The 17,396-nt window shown below is 41.3% G+C and overlaps 1 protein-coding gene across 1 annotated transcript in view; it reads right to left on the bottom strand.

Annotated features, from left to right (window-relative positions):
- CHN2 (chimerin 2) overlaps positions 1-17,012 on the bottom strand; it is a 167,073-nt gene extending 150,061 nt beyond the window's left edge. Inside the window, exon 1 of the mRNA XM_027723778.2 lies at positions 16,302-17,012. Within this exon, the coding sequence (XP_027579579.1) occupies positions 16,302-16,350 (49 nt within the window). The 5' untranslated portion in view covers positions 16,351-17,012. The remainder of the gene's footprint in view (positions 1-16,301) is intronic.
- Positions 17,013-17,396: the final 384 nt, after the last annotated feature.

The raw sequence follows: 17,396 nt of genomic DNA on the forward strand, positions 1-17,396 counted from the left end.
CTAAAAAGCTTTTTTTTTGTTAAAAAAAATACCACAGCTAAGTGATAGGACTTTACTAAGCTTGTGTAGACCACATCGGTCCACACTTATCAAAGCCCTTAACTAACACTTACTGACTTCTCAGCTGGATCTATCACAGTCAGCTGTGCCAAACACATGCCATTTTAGAGGAGTGCTCCAGATTCTTCCACTTTGGTTCCAAAAAAAATATGTCTAATTGTACAGTTGTCATGCTAGAACATCTCCATCCAAATTCCAAACTGCAGTAGCTCAAAACTGAGACCTCACTTCCCAGACTCACCGGGTGCAAAGGCAGCTTGGCTGACTCTCAGGCAGCCACAGGTGCTGGAGCCAGAAGCATTGCATCTAAAGGGACAGTTTCTGCTAATTTACAGCCTGATAAAAACCAACAAAACCCAGCTTTGATTGCCTAGATTCTACACTTAGAATTATTCTTCTTGTCAAGAATGATTATCTGCTCCGTATCTATGATGAACAGACACATGTGCTTACCAATTTGCACTCAGTTTTTACAGTCTGGACTTTTTTAATGGGTTTGTAACTGTAGCTAGTGTTGATATACACATACCAGGAAATTTTGACAGGACTGATAAAACCTTCGAAATCTGATTTTTAAGTCACCCTGGAGGATACATTAAATCTTGCTAAAAGGAAGCTAGCTAAATGGAGAAGCTAAGAGAATTAAGCCTTCCCAGGCAATATGGTAAACAGAGATACCACGGTGGAGGCTGAGCACAAATACATGACACATAGCAAACAAAGATTTGAGAAAGTGGAAAAGGAAGCCAGTGTAGCAGAACAACAGGGTATGAAAGGCTGTAAGAAACAAGAAAACATCCTTCCGAAAGCTGGAGTCATGTCCAAATGAAGGAAGTATAAAGACTCATGAGCTCATGAAAGACTCCTAATTCTTGCAGGTTAAATCAATAAAAACAAACAAAAATACCCAAGCCAAAATGAAAGCAAACTTAAACCACAATTAGGCAAGCCAAAAGACAGCCTGAAAAGTGACTACCAGAAGACAGAAGAACTAACCTCAGTCCCTTTTTCATATCTGAATGCAAAGCCTGACAGTCTGGCCAATAGACAATCGAAGGATAAAAGCAGCACTTACAGCAGAAAATAATCAAGTATTCTGAGTTCTGCACACAGAGAACCCAGAACTTGGAGAACTGTGTCTTTGTGAGGTACTGGTTGGATCATCCATTTCAAACAGAGATTTCAGTGGAAGAGGCTACAGAACAAACATATGAACAATAACAATTTTCACAGGTCAGAAGATACCATGAAAGCATTCTTAAGGAACTCATGGATGAAATAGCAGTATGAGTAACTGTCTCTTTTAAAACTGCCTCAGAATCACACGACTGCCAAATGGCTTATACCACACCAATTTTATGATGGTCCCTAAGAGAAAGTCAGAAAAATTCAGGTAGTCTGATATCTCCACTGGGCAAACTGGTAAAAAATATTAAAAAGAACAATACTAGTAGACATATGATAACATTATATTTATTGGGCAAGTCAACACAACTCTCATAAAAGCATGAAAACACCATGAATGAAAAAGAAAAGCATATATTAAGGAAATGAGAACAGATCCTAATTTCAGTGAAATAAATATAAAATGCATCCAACCCTTGACAACTGTTTTAATTTCTGGTCCATTTTTACAAGATTACCTGAGGGCTGAAAACAAGTAACAAGAGACAATGCGGATGACCAAAGACAGGAAGGCTATCCCATACAAGGATTGGTTCAAGTACCCTCTGACTCTTCAGGCTGGAAAAGAGTTGACTGTGGCACAATGATAAAGGGCATTATGCCACTTTCTGACTTCACATTTGTATAAAAAATTAATTTTCACTGTTTATTGCACTAAAAGAGGTAAGGTGAGGTGAATGAAATTAAGCCGATAACAAGTTCAAAAACAAGTGAAAAAGGCAACTCTGCATAACACATTCAAAGTCTGGAGGTCTTCCACAGAGGATGTTCAAGATTACATGGGTCCATGGAACAACTTACCAAATTCATAAAATCAAATATAAGAATAAAAAGATTATACTACACTTAAGAATTCAGCTTTTTGTCTTAGGAAGTTTCCAAGCCACAGATTTCATATTTTTTCAGCTCACCTACCTTCTGCTACATTTATTCTGCTATTTCCAAAGGCAGGGAGTGCAAGAGACCAGCATGAGCAAGACATTTTGGCAAAGTGACGTGAAGGGTTGGAGACAGTCTCCTTATACTTGTGCCATTGAAAGGCTGATTTTTTTTTTCCTCTTACTAAGCCTGTCCAAAGAAAAATCCCTGACAATATGAAACCAACAAGAGTACTACAGATTCAGACATTCAGTAGCACATCAGTACTGATGTGACTCTGATAGGTCAACTAGTCCTAGAATTAACTTCTCATAGAAAACTTACAGACTTTCTGACTGTAGGACTCAGCTGAATTTCCCAAAGCTTTCATTATTTAGGATTACGAAATAAAGACTGGTGTGTTTATTAGGTAGAAGGGTGGAGGTGTGGGTTTTTTTGGGAGGAGTAGTGCAATGAAGACAGACTGGCCTAAAATTTGGTTTGGTTTCAACTAATAACTTCACTACAAAACTCTTTTTTTCTCAGTATTTCAGAAAGCTGATCCAGGCCTGAAAGCAAGTTTCTCATTCTTTCCTAAAGTTCCCTCAAATGAGAGCTGGCATCTCCCATTACATGGACTGCAGGCTCCACTAAATCACAGGATACAGTAAACTGAGCTGACTACTGAGTGCTACCCATAAGACCGTATTTCTTTAAGTTTGTCGCAACCTGGCAGGTAATGAGAAAGAAAATGCCCTTGCTGATGCACTTATGGGAGCCTTAGATATACAAAAAAGTCCTGAATTCGGCCCTGCTTGACATCACAAAATCCGACTCGGTATCTGCAAGCAAGATAAACATATTCATGGTAGGAAAAAATCTGTTAAAATAAAATATGCAAATGTTTTCAGGCTTGCATGTCATTGATATTTTGGAAAGGTTTTGTGCGCCCACGATGTTTCTCCTTTCAGGGATGGTAGGGGACACGTCCAAATCGTTACCTCAGCAGCTGCTGTTCCAAATGGTGCTCAACAGCCCCAGAAATGAACAGCATCAACTTCTTTAAGTATGTAGCAGTGAATAAATCTGTTCTGAAATGTTTACTAGGAACAATCTGATCATCAAGGGTGGGGAAAGTCAGTATCAGGCTAAGTAACTGTTAAAACATAAATCGAGGGTAACACTGTTCACATCATTGACATTTCTTGCAGTTACTTAACTGGTTTAAGCATAAGTCTACCCAACCCCAAACCTGAGCATAGCAAAGCTTTACATTTGCAGAGAGAGTACACACAAGAAAGGACAAACAAAAAGAAATCTATCTACATTTTACTGAGACAAAGCATGTCCTAAACTGATATAACAAAAAGAACCAAAAATGTGTATAAGAAATTTGTGACACACTATTACATAAAACTAAAATAAGGTAAGGTAAACTATACCAAGAGGGGAAAAAAATACATCCCTTATAGGAGCCAAAGTTCCCAATGCAGTCCAAGGGGGAAACCTCAGTTCACTTTCTAATGAATTGAGAATGTTTCCTGAAAAATCTTCTATTTTTATTCCATGTCGATTTTAATTTTATTCCATGACAGTAGCTGAGTTGTTCCATTTTTCTGCCTAATTTCTTCCCAGTTGTGAAACAGGTGCTGTGAAGATTAGTTAAGTATTTACAGGGTAATGAAAAACAGAGTTTTAAAAAGAAATCCTGCTATTATTAAGTTTTTTATTATATATTATAGTATACTTTTGAAGTTTATATACTTCTTACAAACCCTAGACAGTGATGGAGTTTCTTTCTATAAAACACATCCCCTTCAGATGAATTTATGTACACTTATGCTTTCTTGATGCTTTGGATGCTTTCAATCAATACACTACTGCCAGAAGTCAGTGTGCAGTTTTCTAAAGCTGCTTAAGAGGTGGAGCTGAAAGCCTTTTCCTGTAAAGTGAAAGTAAATTACACCACTCAATTACACATACAATCATTTTATATTGAGTTTTTTCTTACTTAATTTTTGAAAAGTCTATTTTCATTAGCTTACTATGCATATTGATAAGTCAAATAAATTATTTTTTAAAAGATCAACCCGAACCAGACTCTCCCTCATTTTCACCATTTAGGCTACAGTACTTGCCAATAACTGTGAATAATATAAATTTTAAATTGCACTTTTCCATGAATATATTTATTACTGTCATATCTGAGCAAGTGGAAGCAATTGTAATACCAAGTGATGACACATACTCATCAAACCAAAAGAGATCAAAGGATCTAAAACAAATACAAGACAAAAAAGGTTTTCATGAGCCAAAGCTCTCTGCAGTGATTATTTAAAGACAATGTGCTTCCTTCTTCTTATTTAACAGAATTAAAGAAGAAACAGCTCATGGTGAGTGGGGAGCAAATTCCTGCTATTTTCCTAAATATTCTCTCTCATTTTTTAAATTATTTTTTAAACATACACACACATTCTGATACATGTAATTAGTAATAGTGTGCCAATTCTGCACCATTTCTACCGTAGTTTACACCCAGTACCATCATATTTTTAGCATTCTTCAAGTTACAAGATTTTTGGGCCCCCAACTGTCATTTATTCTATATTTATAGAAGTACCAACATCCCTGTGGCCTTTTCACCCAATCTCTCTATAAATGTATTGTCAGCATAAATGATACAGCAGTGATTGCAATATTCTGTTCAACAACATCAGCAAAGTAGGCCTCCAGTCCTGACTGCACCTCTCACATGCATGATTTAAATGCTTCTAACTAATAATGACTTGTTTAGCAAAGTTTTACTCTGAAATGAATTATCTTTATCTTCACATCATTTTATCCTTTTATAGTTAAACCATCATGTGATCAGCTCCTGGGCTCAACAATACAAAATTAAATAAAAGAAGAAAAAAAACCTTGAAAACAGCAGATTCAGGTTTAAATTTCTGATGTCAAGAATGCATTCTGTCTCTGAAAAAGGGGAGCAATGAGCTTTTAAGAATACATCCACCAGAAAGGAAAAAGAAAGAAGAGTAGCTTAGTGTTACTCAACAAGTTAATGTAATTAATGCTATATTTCTACACCTTTCAAGTCAATGGTCTACATTACTATAACTTAACTGAACAGGAATAACTGTTCCAGAATAACTATTCCATAATATTTCCACGTCTGAACATTTTTTTTCATTACAGTTCTTATGACCTTTTTTCAAAATAATTTTTATGTGCAAATGAGCCCATATATAACCTGTACACATCTACTACATTCTGTAGTCCTAGAAGAAATCACACATTATGTGTTGATTTCTTAAGCTGTCAGCGCTTAAAGGTTTACTGTTACATTAATCATTAAAAATAATACACAACTCTAATTTTGCTTTAGACTTACACTTCATTTTTTTCAGGTTTATTTTTAAAATCAATGGTATAAGGCAATTTAATGGATTTGGAAGGAGAATTTAATGGGTTTTCTTTCTTGTAGTTTATTCAATGTACTAATCCATCAGTTCTGAAAGGAAATAAAACAACCGTTCAACAATGTGCTATAGCCATGTTACCTAACAACATGCCCAGAAAACCTCTTATATTCACAACACTTTTTTAAATTGCAGGAGAAATCAGTCAAACTGCAATATGGAAAGCCACAACAGCAGTCACTCCAGGTACTGCATCGATGGAAACACAGCTCTTGGAAAGTTCCATAAAAACCTGAAATTTCCTATCCTAGAAATCCTACCATATCACATGTGTACCTAAAATGCTACCGCAGCATAGGATGATTATACACTTTGACAGTCAACTGTTGGTTCAGTTGGAGTAAAAGGGGTTATAACCTAATTTTTTATTGCCAGCGACTTAGAGCTTGTCTTCTCATGCGCTCACTCTGAAACACCAGATGCCTGAACCCAGTGTTCAACATTTTGTATCAGTCCTAAGGCTTTTCTCTCTCCCATGCTTAGATGACCAGGTTCTACATTAAAAACCTATGAAATTTTTCCCCTGTTAAATAACATGGTCTGATACAGCAACGCGCTTTGTAAAAGAAGTTCAGGATCCTATTCTTCTCTCTGTACAGCCTAAATAAAAACATCTATTGTTTTTTTGTCTACATAACTTTGTAAATTCTCACCAATCTGACATCTACTTACCTCCATCCTCCAGTTAACTTTATTTATCAATGGTTTACTTATTTAATCCTGTTTTTAGTATCAGAATGGAACAGGAGAAAAAAGCGTGCCTGTCAATTACTATTTCCACGGCTTAATTTATCTTCCAGCCATAAGTTTCATCCACGACAGCCAGTTCTATTTCATTATTTACTGTTATTCTCTAAACTTAAGCACAATTTCTAACATACACAATATGTTAGACACAAGTGACTATGAGGAAGCTTAGAACTGAAATTTGTCTATCTGTTTTTGTCAAGAAATCAAAGGTCTCAATATTCTTTCAGAAAATAAGTTTGTCAGCATGGAACATTCTAACTACATGCTTCAGATTGCAAAATAAAACAAACAGAGAGCTATCACAGCATGATGCTAAAAGCTGTCCATCATGTTGGTTTGCCTGGCAGGAGATCAGGAGTTATGGAGAGTATGCTCTCTCAAGAAGCAGGTATTTATACAAATTAGATATAATTTAAGTCTTGTACATAATCCTTGGAAATTCATCACCAATGAACTGACATGTTTTTTATATATATATATATATATGATGTAAGTCCACTGAATATTAAATATATTATGTACTTGGAGGAGGGGAGTTTTACTACACATCTTATAATAATTTGCCCCATCATAACAGCAGATGCTGCTTTAACGGAAACTGCATAAAAATACTCAGATAAGCAACTACCCAGCCCAGTTGCTGCTGATTTACTAACTCAGCGTAGTGGGAACAGAAGGTACTGGGCAGCTTGAAGGATCAGGACTTAACACTTTGTGTTCACAAAGGGTTTTTCATTTAAAAAAACCAAAATATTTTACAAGTCATTAATTCAGCTTTATGACAATTCTGTGCACTACAAAAATTTGATTGCAACATTCGGGTTTTTTGTAAAGCACTAAATCTTGGAGCTTTGAGGAACCTTATATGAAAAATTCTGTTCTAGCTCTTGAAAGTTCATTAATTGCTAGCCTTAATACTAGAATCAAAAAGAATGAAATGTGATCCAGCCGTAGCTGGATAATAAATCCAGCTGGATCTCGTATTCATAAGGCAAAGGAGAAGAGGGAAAAAGCTTTTCAATCCAAGGAAGAAAGGGAGGTTGAGACAAATTTATAAACTGTTCAATATAGAACATTATTAATAAGATTTTCCTATCAGATCTCCTTGTAACATAGGTGTGGATTTTGGTTTTGTTTTTAATCTGAAATACAGAATGTCAACATCCCCTGTTTCAAACCCACCCCAAATTTTTCCTGTCTTTTAGAAGCCCTTGGCTTTAGAAAGCAGGGCCTAGAAGTAAAGGTGTGCTGACTCAGCAGTAACTCTACCAGTTATGTACATAAGAATGGCAACAACAGGTCAGATCACTATATCTCCCACAGTGACTATCAGTGGATGCATAAGGAAGTGATAAGGATACAGCAGCTATATAGTGTATATATCGCACCAGTTTCCTGCCCAGGGACTTTAGGCAGAGGTGGTATCATTGTGCTTAACAGCATTGGATGGTTCTCTCTCCTGTAAAGTTATCTAAATGTCCTAACAGACCAAGTCAGCCACCAGTATCTCTAATTTCCCATGCCAAAGAGAAATACAGTTTATATATGTCTCTGTTCTAGGATGAACCTAACTCTGAGCTCCTAGCCAGAGTAGGATGTGGTTGTTATTAAGCTACCCACACCGACACACAACATAACTGCTTAAAAATGGGAGTGCGGCACTGCCGGTCGGGCCACAGCACATGTAACATGCCAAAATATACAGTGCTACATGCACAGAAAGGCAGGGCTCAGCCACACCAACCCCCCACAACTGGCTTTAAAAACAACCACAGTGATGCCTCAGAAAAGCTGAAAATCAAGAATTTGTCTGAGTCTCTTATGATCTCCTCATCCTTTCCTCTTTCTTTGGGGCACTGATCTAGTTTATTGGGGAATTGAGGTGGAGTCAGTGCAGCTTCACACAGCAGAAAAATATTACAACAGATACTCCATGACTTTTGACAGCAAACTTAATGCTGAAAAGAGCTCTTAGACTTCTTTTGCTTTTGACTACAGCACAGATCCTCTGGCACACAGCACACTGCTGGAGAAGAAGTACCTTCCCAAAGGAACTTCTGCCTGCCTTTGCAGTGGCTGTTCTTAGTATGCCTGTACATGATGTGTACTTGCCATTTTTCTTCCTTGCCATACACAAAGCCAAATATTTAACCAATTGATCTGTCAAGATAAGACAAATTTTTAACAATTAAACATGTGCTCAACAACTGAGCCTCATTTAAAAAATGAGATCTCCATCTCTTCTAACATTCATTTTTCTTCTTCAATTTAATAAAAAGTGTAACACCACAGACACACTTCGTATTGTTTTTTTCTAAAAGCTACAAGCAATGTTTAAACACTCAACAAGAAGGTGAAAAGGAAGGAGAGGAATAGCTACATGACAATCTTGTAAGAAGAAACTGAGAAATCTGACTTGACACACAGGTCACAGCAGGTGACACGTGATTTACTGATGATAAGAAAGGGCCCACCTAGTACATCCTACACTGTCAGCAATAACACCATACGGGAAACACCTTGTTTCTAGATAACTGGACTGTCTGATAAAGATATCCTCAGAACAGTTGTGTTATTTACTAAATTAATTCTTTTGTGTTGACCTTGATCAATATTACCAGAAGCAAGGTGTGTGACACTCGCGCGTTCTTCTGAATTTAAAATCCTTTTAACCGCTCCTTACCTTATCAAACACATCAGCCTCTGTTGTCAAGTTTTATCGGCAAACTTTAAAGCGTGTTAATGTTATGGGAACACTATTGCAAACATCAGTTTTCTTCTGCTAGGATACGCTCACCCTCCAGCTCTGGGATTTGGACTATCTCTGAGTAAAACAGGGTGATGAAACTATTATTGCTGAATTCTGCATGATTCATTGCTGGTAATAACCACCACCAAATGCAAAATTCCAATTTACATTCTCATAATCAAAGGTCAGAAAAAGAAAGCAAGAATGGGTTATTATTCATAGCAGTTCAAACTATATATTTACACTAGATACTGTATATAATTCTTAGATGAACTGTGACTACACCTGTAAAAAATGTGATATATACAGAATTACATATTTATAGCTTCTTGTATAAATCCTGCTACATTTCCCTGCGACAAAGGCTTTTTTGTGCAATATTGATGTGCCATTCCCTAACACACAATTCTCCAAATATTTAATCTCCTAAGAGTCTCCTCCTTTTCTAGAAAACAGTGACAACAGACTGGCTCCCCAGCATGGGAACACCTTCTGCCAGCATTCAACGTTGCAAGTGAGGCCAATCCAGCCACTGCTGCCTTTTAGCCAAAGGCATGTATATATAAACAAAGTAACTTAAAAAAAATAGATTATTATTTGTCTAAAACACCAGGTTTAAGACTTACCTGTGCACCATAATAGCCAAATTATTATAATTTGACACATGTAAAACTCTGTGGGCATGGGGATGCAAGAGGACTCAGTATAAGACTCACTAATGTAAAATACTCCTGCCTACAATTGCTGGGCATTTGGCATAACTAAGCCTCCTCAGAACCATCAAACAGAAGGCAAGAACTCACTCATCAATAGAACGGATATCCAAAAAGGTCATCAGCATGACAGCATGGAAGACTGTTTGCCTGATCCTTCACATATGTCTTTGAGACAAGCAGATCCATAAGAAGAATAAGACTTTTGATTTACAGAGTACCAATACAAGCTAATGGAGTATTTTTGCATTTTTCCATTTTGAATTTTTATTATTTTTAATAAGAATGGTGAGTTCTTTATAATCATCAAATACAAAAGACTTCAGCTTTAATGTAGACAAGAACACCCTGGCCAGCAGAAGCTTGGCATGAGGAACAGAAATAAAAAGAACTCTTACTGCCCTTTTAAAAATCAAAAGTAGCACCTTATCAGCATAATGACAGCATTATTTAAATAGCTTTCATGTGCCATTTTCACAACACTATTTCTATTAAATCACTGCGAATAAACATCTATAAAAATCATTTATTAATCTTTTTTCCCAATTAGAATCTCTCTGAATCTCTGTACGATAGTAATTTCATTTCTTCTCACTTGCTTGCATCTTAATTAAAATCAGTCTATGTTGACTTTCATTTTTATAGTATATCTGCCTATTTCACATCATAGCACCTTCATGACCCCCAGAGAGTCATGAGCTTTTAATATTTTATTTTGACCTTGTTAAGTAACTGGAACTATCAAAGATTTTTCTTCTTCTCTTGGTAAGCTTTTTCAATCCTTCTCAAAATGTAGAGTGTATGTGAAAATACATAACTGAGAACTACGCTTCCTTTAAACAACATATGTTCATTTATTAAAAAAAAAATTTGTTGCCTTTCAAGTTATTACAAGTATTAGTTTATGAACCATAAACCTCAATATTAATTACATGAGGATCACTGTGCAAATTATACTTAAAGGCCTTCTTCCCTGAGCTTCAAGACAGAAAAAGTTTTTGATTTTCAACTAAAAAAAATCAACAATAATTGGTGATTTTAAAAGACTTAAAGCAGACTTCTACACAGGTATCTGAGTTTACAAAAACAAGAGGTTGGGGGAGAAGCAGCTGTCTTTTATTAGAGCAGCAGACACAGCTGAAAAGTAAAAGTACCTCAACAAAACACACAAGCCCTTCTCCAGGCCCACAGCAGAAAGCTTGCCTATGTGTTTCAACTCCATCACCCGGTCTAATGACAGGTATTACTGAAAATGCTTACAGCACAGGAAGAAGCGTCAATGCAGATGGGAACAAGAAAGGTGCTGAAATATCCCTTCAGCCTGACACCTGCAAATTTGTCTTTGGATCTCACAAAAAAACCAAAATACTGGGTTACACTGGCACATATATTTATATAATTTGCCTTGGGTATGGGTCTTCATCCAAGGTCTTGCAGTGTTACCACTCTCGCAGACAGGCTCAGACTCACGTAAAGGTTTTGGCACAGTCTCAGTCCTGCTGTCAGAGAAAGCCTGATTACACACTATCATTTAGCAAACTTGTTTTTTCATTCAGCTTCAGTGTGGACCCTTACCTGATAAGACAGCCCAAGCTATCTAACCTATCCACCTGTTACAGGGAGGGTATTTGGCACAAGACTTTTCAAGCAGAACTGAACCTTTAAAGGCAGCTGGGATTTACAGCCCCTTTGAACTACTGTTGGATGGTGCAAAGGCCAAGATGTTCAATGTTTAGGAATACCACTGCACTGAGCCTAGCTGAGCTAGGATATGTTGCTTCTTCGAGAAGCAGAGCAGGCACAGCCACAAAGGTCTCTTCACTCAAGCTTCTGTTTACATTCCAGAAAGTCGAGTCTCGAGTTCATCAATCGTGTACAATCAGTATTTGGCTACCGGGTGGAGGAAACTGAAGGCAGCTGGTGACAAAGTGGGAGAGGTGAATTGTTTGCCAGGAAAAAGCTGAAAAGTTTCAACAACGACAACAACAAAGTTTTAAAGAAGAAAGATCAGAATGAGTGAGAATAAAGGTCAATACTAAGATGGGGAACAGCAAGGGAACGTCTATTTTAAGGAGACCACAGCATGAAAGAAAGCACAGAAACATGCACAGTTCTCTTTAGAGGATAGGGCAGAAAGAAAAGATGCTGCTTGTGATTAAATCAGCACTCCATCTAGGGAGAAGAACAAAATTTAGGAATTTGCAAGGAATACAGCTAATAGATCACCTGGGCATGCACTAGAAAAGAGATTACAGGAAAGTAAAGTGGAATTCCCAATGAAAGTAATTATAATTTCAGCTTTTCATATGGCGTGCAGATTTACCCAAGGTCCAAAGAAGAATACTTAACTTATTGCTTGTCAAGCCCATCTTCTTCCCCCAGCATTTTATACCTCTTTCTCCCCCAGCCACCTTCAAACACAACTGTTGGTAGTCAGAGCAGCTTAAGTTCTGCTACCAAAAGCAGAGAGCTGTATATGAAGAAATACAATACAAATACCCGTGGCTCCCCTGTAGATTTTGTTACCAGTGAGTGCTAGCTTACTGAAAAAAGTCCTTCGTAGGCTTCTCTCAGATGGGGCCTGTGACAAGTAGCTAACACTATCGAACTGCTATAATTAGCAGCCTCACAGTGGTTGTTGAGACGAGTACACAGACCACAGGCATGAGCTCTGAAGAAGGGACTGATCCTCCAGCTGTGAAATCAAAAGAGCAACAGACTCCTAAGTACAAATACTTGCTTTACCATTAGTTGATAGCTGAAGTCATAGCTCTCCACGCATGCTAGCTCACAATCTGTACAAAAGCTACAGCTAACCACCCTGTCATGCCACCTATGTGCTTATAAATGACCACTCCAGAACAGAACCAAATTCTGGTTTTTAATGCAGACAGAAGTTCAAGTGAAGACCATAAATCCCATTTGAACATTTACAGAAACATAAGTAGGCAAGCAGAATATCTACACCATAAAATTATTGGGAAGCTTCCTCACATTAAGTATCTTTGATACTTAAATAGGTTTTTTCCTATTGACATGAACTGGTAAGTATTGAAGCAGAAATCTTACTTCACAAATGATCTGTGCTCACCTGTAAAGAATATTAGAGATAGCCACTGCCTAAGGAAGAAGAACTATCTGTATTTTAAGAAAGGTGGGTCAGAGATAGAAGAAATCATCCCTTTAAAAAAGTGAATGAAAATTCCCGTCTGCCACTCAACTCTAATTTCCACTACTCGCACTCAGGCAATAAAACTTTCTATTTCTTTTAAGACAGATTCTAGCTAGCCCTTGCCTTTTCATATAGGCAACAGAAGCTGACCCAATGCTTGATGAGACTAGAAGGAATCTGGAGGTGCTCTGCACTATACTGTGTTCAGATGGGCCAGAACCTGGCTAGCAACCAATTCAACTTGTACTCATGCATACACAAGTCAGCTATTAACCCCAGAAGTTCTTAAAACACCTATAATTTCTCAAGTACCATGTCCTAGTGCTGAAACCTAATAATATATTTGGATGTTATAGACATTAATTTAAGGATAGAAATGACGCACACCTTCAGTTGCTACTTCAAAAAACCAGCAAACCCTAACAGTGGTCTCAAACTTGAATTATTTATATGGTCTCAAGATGAACAGGTCAATTACTTGTCAGAATCTTTGTATATGAGCATGTTTTTTAAAAAAAAAAACCACACTTTTTTTCCGAAGCTAAAAATGCATTTGCAAATATGGTAATCATTTCTAGATTATTTCAAGATCTGAAAGGATTACATGAGCTATGCTTTAATTTGGCTTCAGAAGTTCCCCATGAAATGGACAAACTCTGAAGTGCTCTTCAAGATTGCAATACATAACACAGTTTGATCAAGGCCAAGCATCAAGCCAGTGGTAGAGCTGAGTTCTGCAGCGTGGTATTCTGCTATCTGCCTCAAACTTCATTTCCTTTTGCTACTAGCAGAATATACTGTGGTAGTATAACCTTCCCTCTTCTGTGGAATAGGAATAATTGTACTATTTGTAAATTTTCATATTGGCAAGTTAAACATACATATAAATTCTACTAAATTAAACTTGAAAGCAAGACTGTTTGGTTAGATCATGTAAATAGAATGCTGTAAGACTTGCTGAGTTCTGAGAACTGAAACCACAGCCAGCCAAAATACAGCTGCACACAGTCAGATATGGTGTGTTTGCTAATATTGGAAACTTTATCATGCAGCAGCAAATTTAACTTCCGATTAGTATATTCACAGAAGAAATATAGGCTGAATGTAATGGAACAACAACAACAACAAAAAAAAACCCAAAAACACTCCAAGGTCATAAGTTAAGAAAGCCAAGGGTACTCAGTTATTTTATGGAGTACTTGACAATATTTGTTACTTGTACTACCATGGTATCTAAGAGCCCCAGCATGAGCCAATGCTCAGCTATGCTCATCCTTGTAAAAATACAAAACAAAAGATAAACCATAAATTGTTGTAGGCCATAGCTAAGGGTTCATACAAAAGCAGGGTACTGTCAAGTGTCAAACGCCCTGACTTTTAATGATGTACATCTAAAGCCCAGAGCTCAGTTCCTTTGCTTTGATGTTAAGTTGGTGCTAGATTTACCTGCTCAGCAGCAGGCCACCTGGAGTTGGATGACTTCAACTGCTGAGACCAAGGACGTGCCTGAACCCCCACTCTTCCTCGCACTTCAGGCATTTAAACCAAGAGTGGAAGGGAGACACATCTGTCAATTCATGAGACAGATTTTTGAGCCTAGATTCAGTAAAGCCAGAGGGATTCAGAGGTATGCACTCAGCATCCTTCCTCAGACACTGGAACAGTATGCAAGAAAGACCTTGAGATTCATGGAACAAGAAAGATACACACTTGCCCCAAGCTGGGGACACCCTTCTGCAGCTTAATGGTTAAAGCATCAAGGAAGGGAGTCCCAGGTTCCAGTGTGCGCTTTTAAAGTTGTTTCTAGTTTTATCACATAACTTAGATGTAAAAATACACAAATGATGCATAAAATCAAATCACATTGCCCAAATGAGTACCTTAACTAAGAAGCTATGAAGTTGGCTTGACTCTTGCTTATTTTCATTCTAGTCTTGCAACTCTTGCATCGTGAATGTGAACACAAGGCAGAATTTCTCGTGCCAACTTCTTTCAGGTACTTTCTAGTTAAGGCAATTGGGGCTTGCAGTGTTTGTGTTTTCTGTTAAAAGTGTTGGAATAAATATTCATTTTTAGGACCTAGTTCTTTCTTTGGATCTGACTGTAAGTGTTGCAGGTTGGAACAGTGACATAGAATATGTTGTGCAAGTTACATACATCATCTTTAAAAAAACATAGCTGCCTTTTAGATTTATTTATATTTTTCTAGAGTTGTATTGATAGTTAAAGGCGGTTGTCTGCTTTTCACAGCACATATTGCTATGTTTAAGAAGCACTCTTACAAATTCTCAATCTGGCACCTCAAATAAAACACTGAGTCACAAGTCCCTTGAACCCCAAAGTTGTTCATGCTTCTATTTACTTCTTCAGCCCACTAAAATGCCAGGATGGTATATTCTCAGCCAGCTTCTCATAAGTTAAGTATTAACAGCTTGTGAGCTAAGCAGCAGGCAGCGGTACTGTTACATCACTGCTTTCAATTTCAGGCTGCCTTGCTTAAAAATGCACCCTAACTTTCTGCCTTCCTGCGGGTCTGCAGCGGAGCCAGCTCTCCCAGGCAGCGGGGCAGCGAGCCGTACCGCACCGCCGTTCAACCCAGCACCCCCGAAACCCACAGCAGGCACAGGCTCCGAACACCCACGGCACGGCCTCCGCGGCGGAAACCCTGGGGCGGTCCGTCACCTGGAGCACTTTTTATCCGTATTGGGAATTTAATTGTTCCCAGTCTTGTAGAAGTACTCAAAACACGAGGTGTGCCACGACGCCCAGCAACGGGCACGTCTGGTACCCCCCTCGCCCGCCCTCGAGCACCACGATGCGCTGGGGCGCGATACGGGGCCGGTCCCGCCCCGCGGGGAGCACGGCAGGGGATGCCCGTCAGCACGCGCGGTGGGCTTTGAACACCCTCGCCCGCCCAAGACCCGAGGCGGGAGCTCGCGGTAAGGTGACGGCTGCGGAGGCACCGGGGACGCGGGCGCGCCCCTGCCCGAGCCAGGAGGTATGCTGCTCCCCTGGAGAGGGAGCCGAGCGCAGGGCTTCCCTCTCCCTCGCCCCACACAAAGGCACGGCAGGGCGGCGGGGAGGCGAGCCGGGCCCCGCCGTGCCTCCCCTGTCCGGGCTTCCCCCCTCGGCGCCGCCTGAGGGACACCCGACCCCGGGCAGGGCATCGCCGCCCCCCGGGGGACCGCCCGCCCGGGGCTCGGGGCGAACCGCGGCGGCCGCCGCGGGGCCGAGGGCGCTCGGGGCGGGCGGGACGGCGAGGCGCTCTGCACACAGGTAGCTCCCTGCTAAAATGGAGGGAACGGAGAAATGCAGCGCTCGCCGGAGAAACTTACCGGAGGAAACCGACGAGCCGGACAAACTGGAGTTGCTGGATGCGGCCATGGTCCCTCCTCCTCGCCCCTTAGCTGCGAGCCCCGCGTCGGCCCCCGCTGCTGTCCGGCCGCCGCTGCCGCCTGCCCATCGCAAAGTGCCGGAGCCGCGCAGCGCCGCCGCCGCCGCAGCCCGCGCTCGGCCCCCCGCGCCGCCGGGGAGCAGGAGGCGGCCGTGACCCGCTCTCTGGGGCTGGGCGAAGCCGCTCAGCAGGTCACGGAAAGGGCCCCGCGGCGCTTCCAGCGCCTCTCTCCGCCCTGGGGAGCAGGGCTTACCTTGTGACGGGGACGGGAAAGCCGCCCTGCCAGCGCCTTCCCTCGCCTCCTCCCTTCCCTTCCCGTCCCTTCCCTTCCCCGCCTCCTCGCGGGCAGCGCTGACAGCCCGCCGGGGGGACCCGCCGCAGCTCCCCTCACGCACACAAAGGAAGCGGCGGCGCTGCCGGCCGGGCTGCCGGCCCCGGCTGAGCGGGCGGGGTGGGTCCCGGCCGGGCGAGCCCCGGCGGCGCGGCGGCCCCGCCGAGCGGCGGCCAAGCCCCTTCCCGGCCGCCGCCGCCGCCTGGCACGGGGCTGGCGGCGAGCGCGGCTCCTGCCATGTGCCGGCGCCCGTCCCGGCGGGGCGGCAGCGCCTGTTGAACGCCTCGGCCTGGCGCCCCCTCGCCCGTGCCGCAGTGTGGGCTCCGCGCCCCGCCGCCCCCCGCCCTGCCGGCGCTCGCCCCCGCCGCCCTTTGTCCGCCTCCTTCCCCCGCGGGCTGCCCTCCGTTCCCGCGGCTCTCCCCCTCCCGCCTGGCACGCTCCCACTCTCACTTTTTTCCTTTTTATTCTATTTTTTTTCCCTCCCTTCTGGCATCCGTTTTGTTAAAAAAAACCCACAGAAATCAGGCCGACACCAACACCGGATTTTCCCTGCCAGGTGCACGGCGGGTGCTGCGGGGTCCCGGCCCGGCCACAATTAAGATCTATCCCCCCACCTCCTCCCGGAGCACTCCCGGTCCCTGCGGCTCTGGGGGAGCACGGGAGGCGGCTGCCAGGCATCCAACGGGGCTATGATGGGTCTGTGGC

The sequence above is a fragment of the Pipra filicauda genome, unplaced genomic scaffold (genome assembly GCF_003945595.2).
Source record: "Pipra filicauda isolate LSUMZ 115617 unplaced genomic scaffold, ASM394559v2 scaffold84_size4826128_pilon, whole genome shotgun sequence".
Classification (NCBI taxonomy): Eukaryota; Metazoa; Chordata; class Aves; order Passeriformes; family Pipridae; genus Pipra; species Pipra filicauda.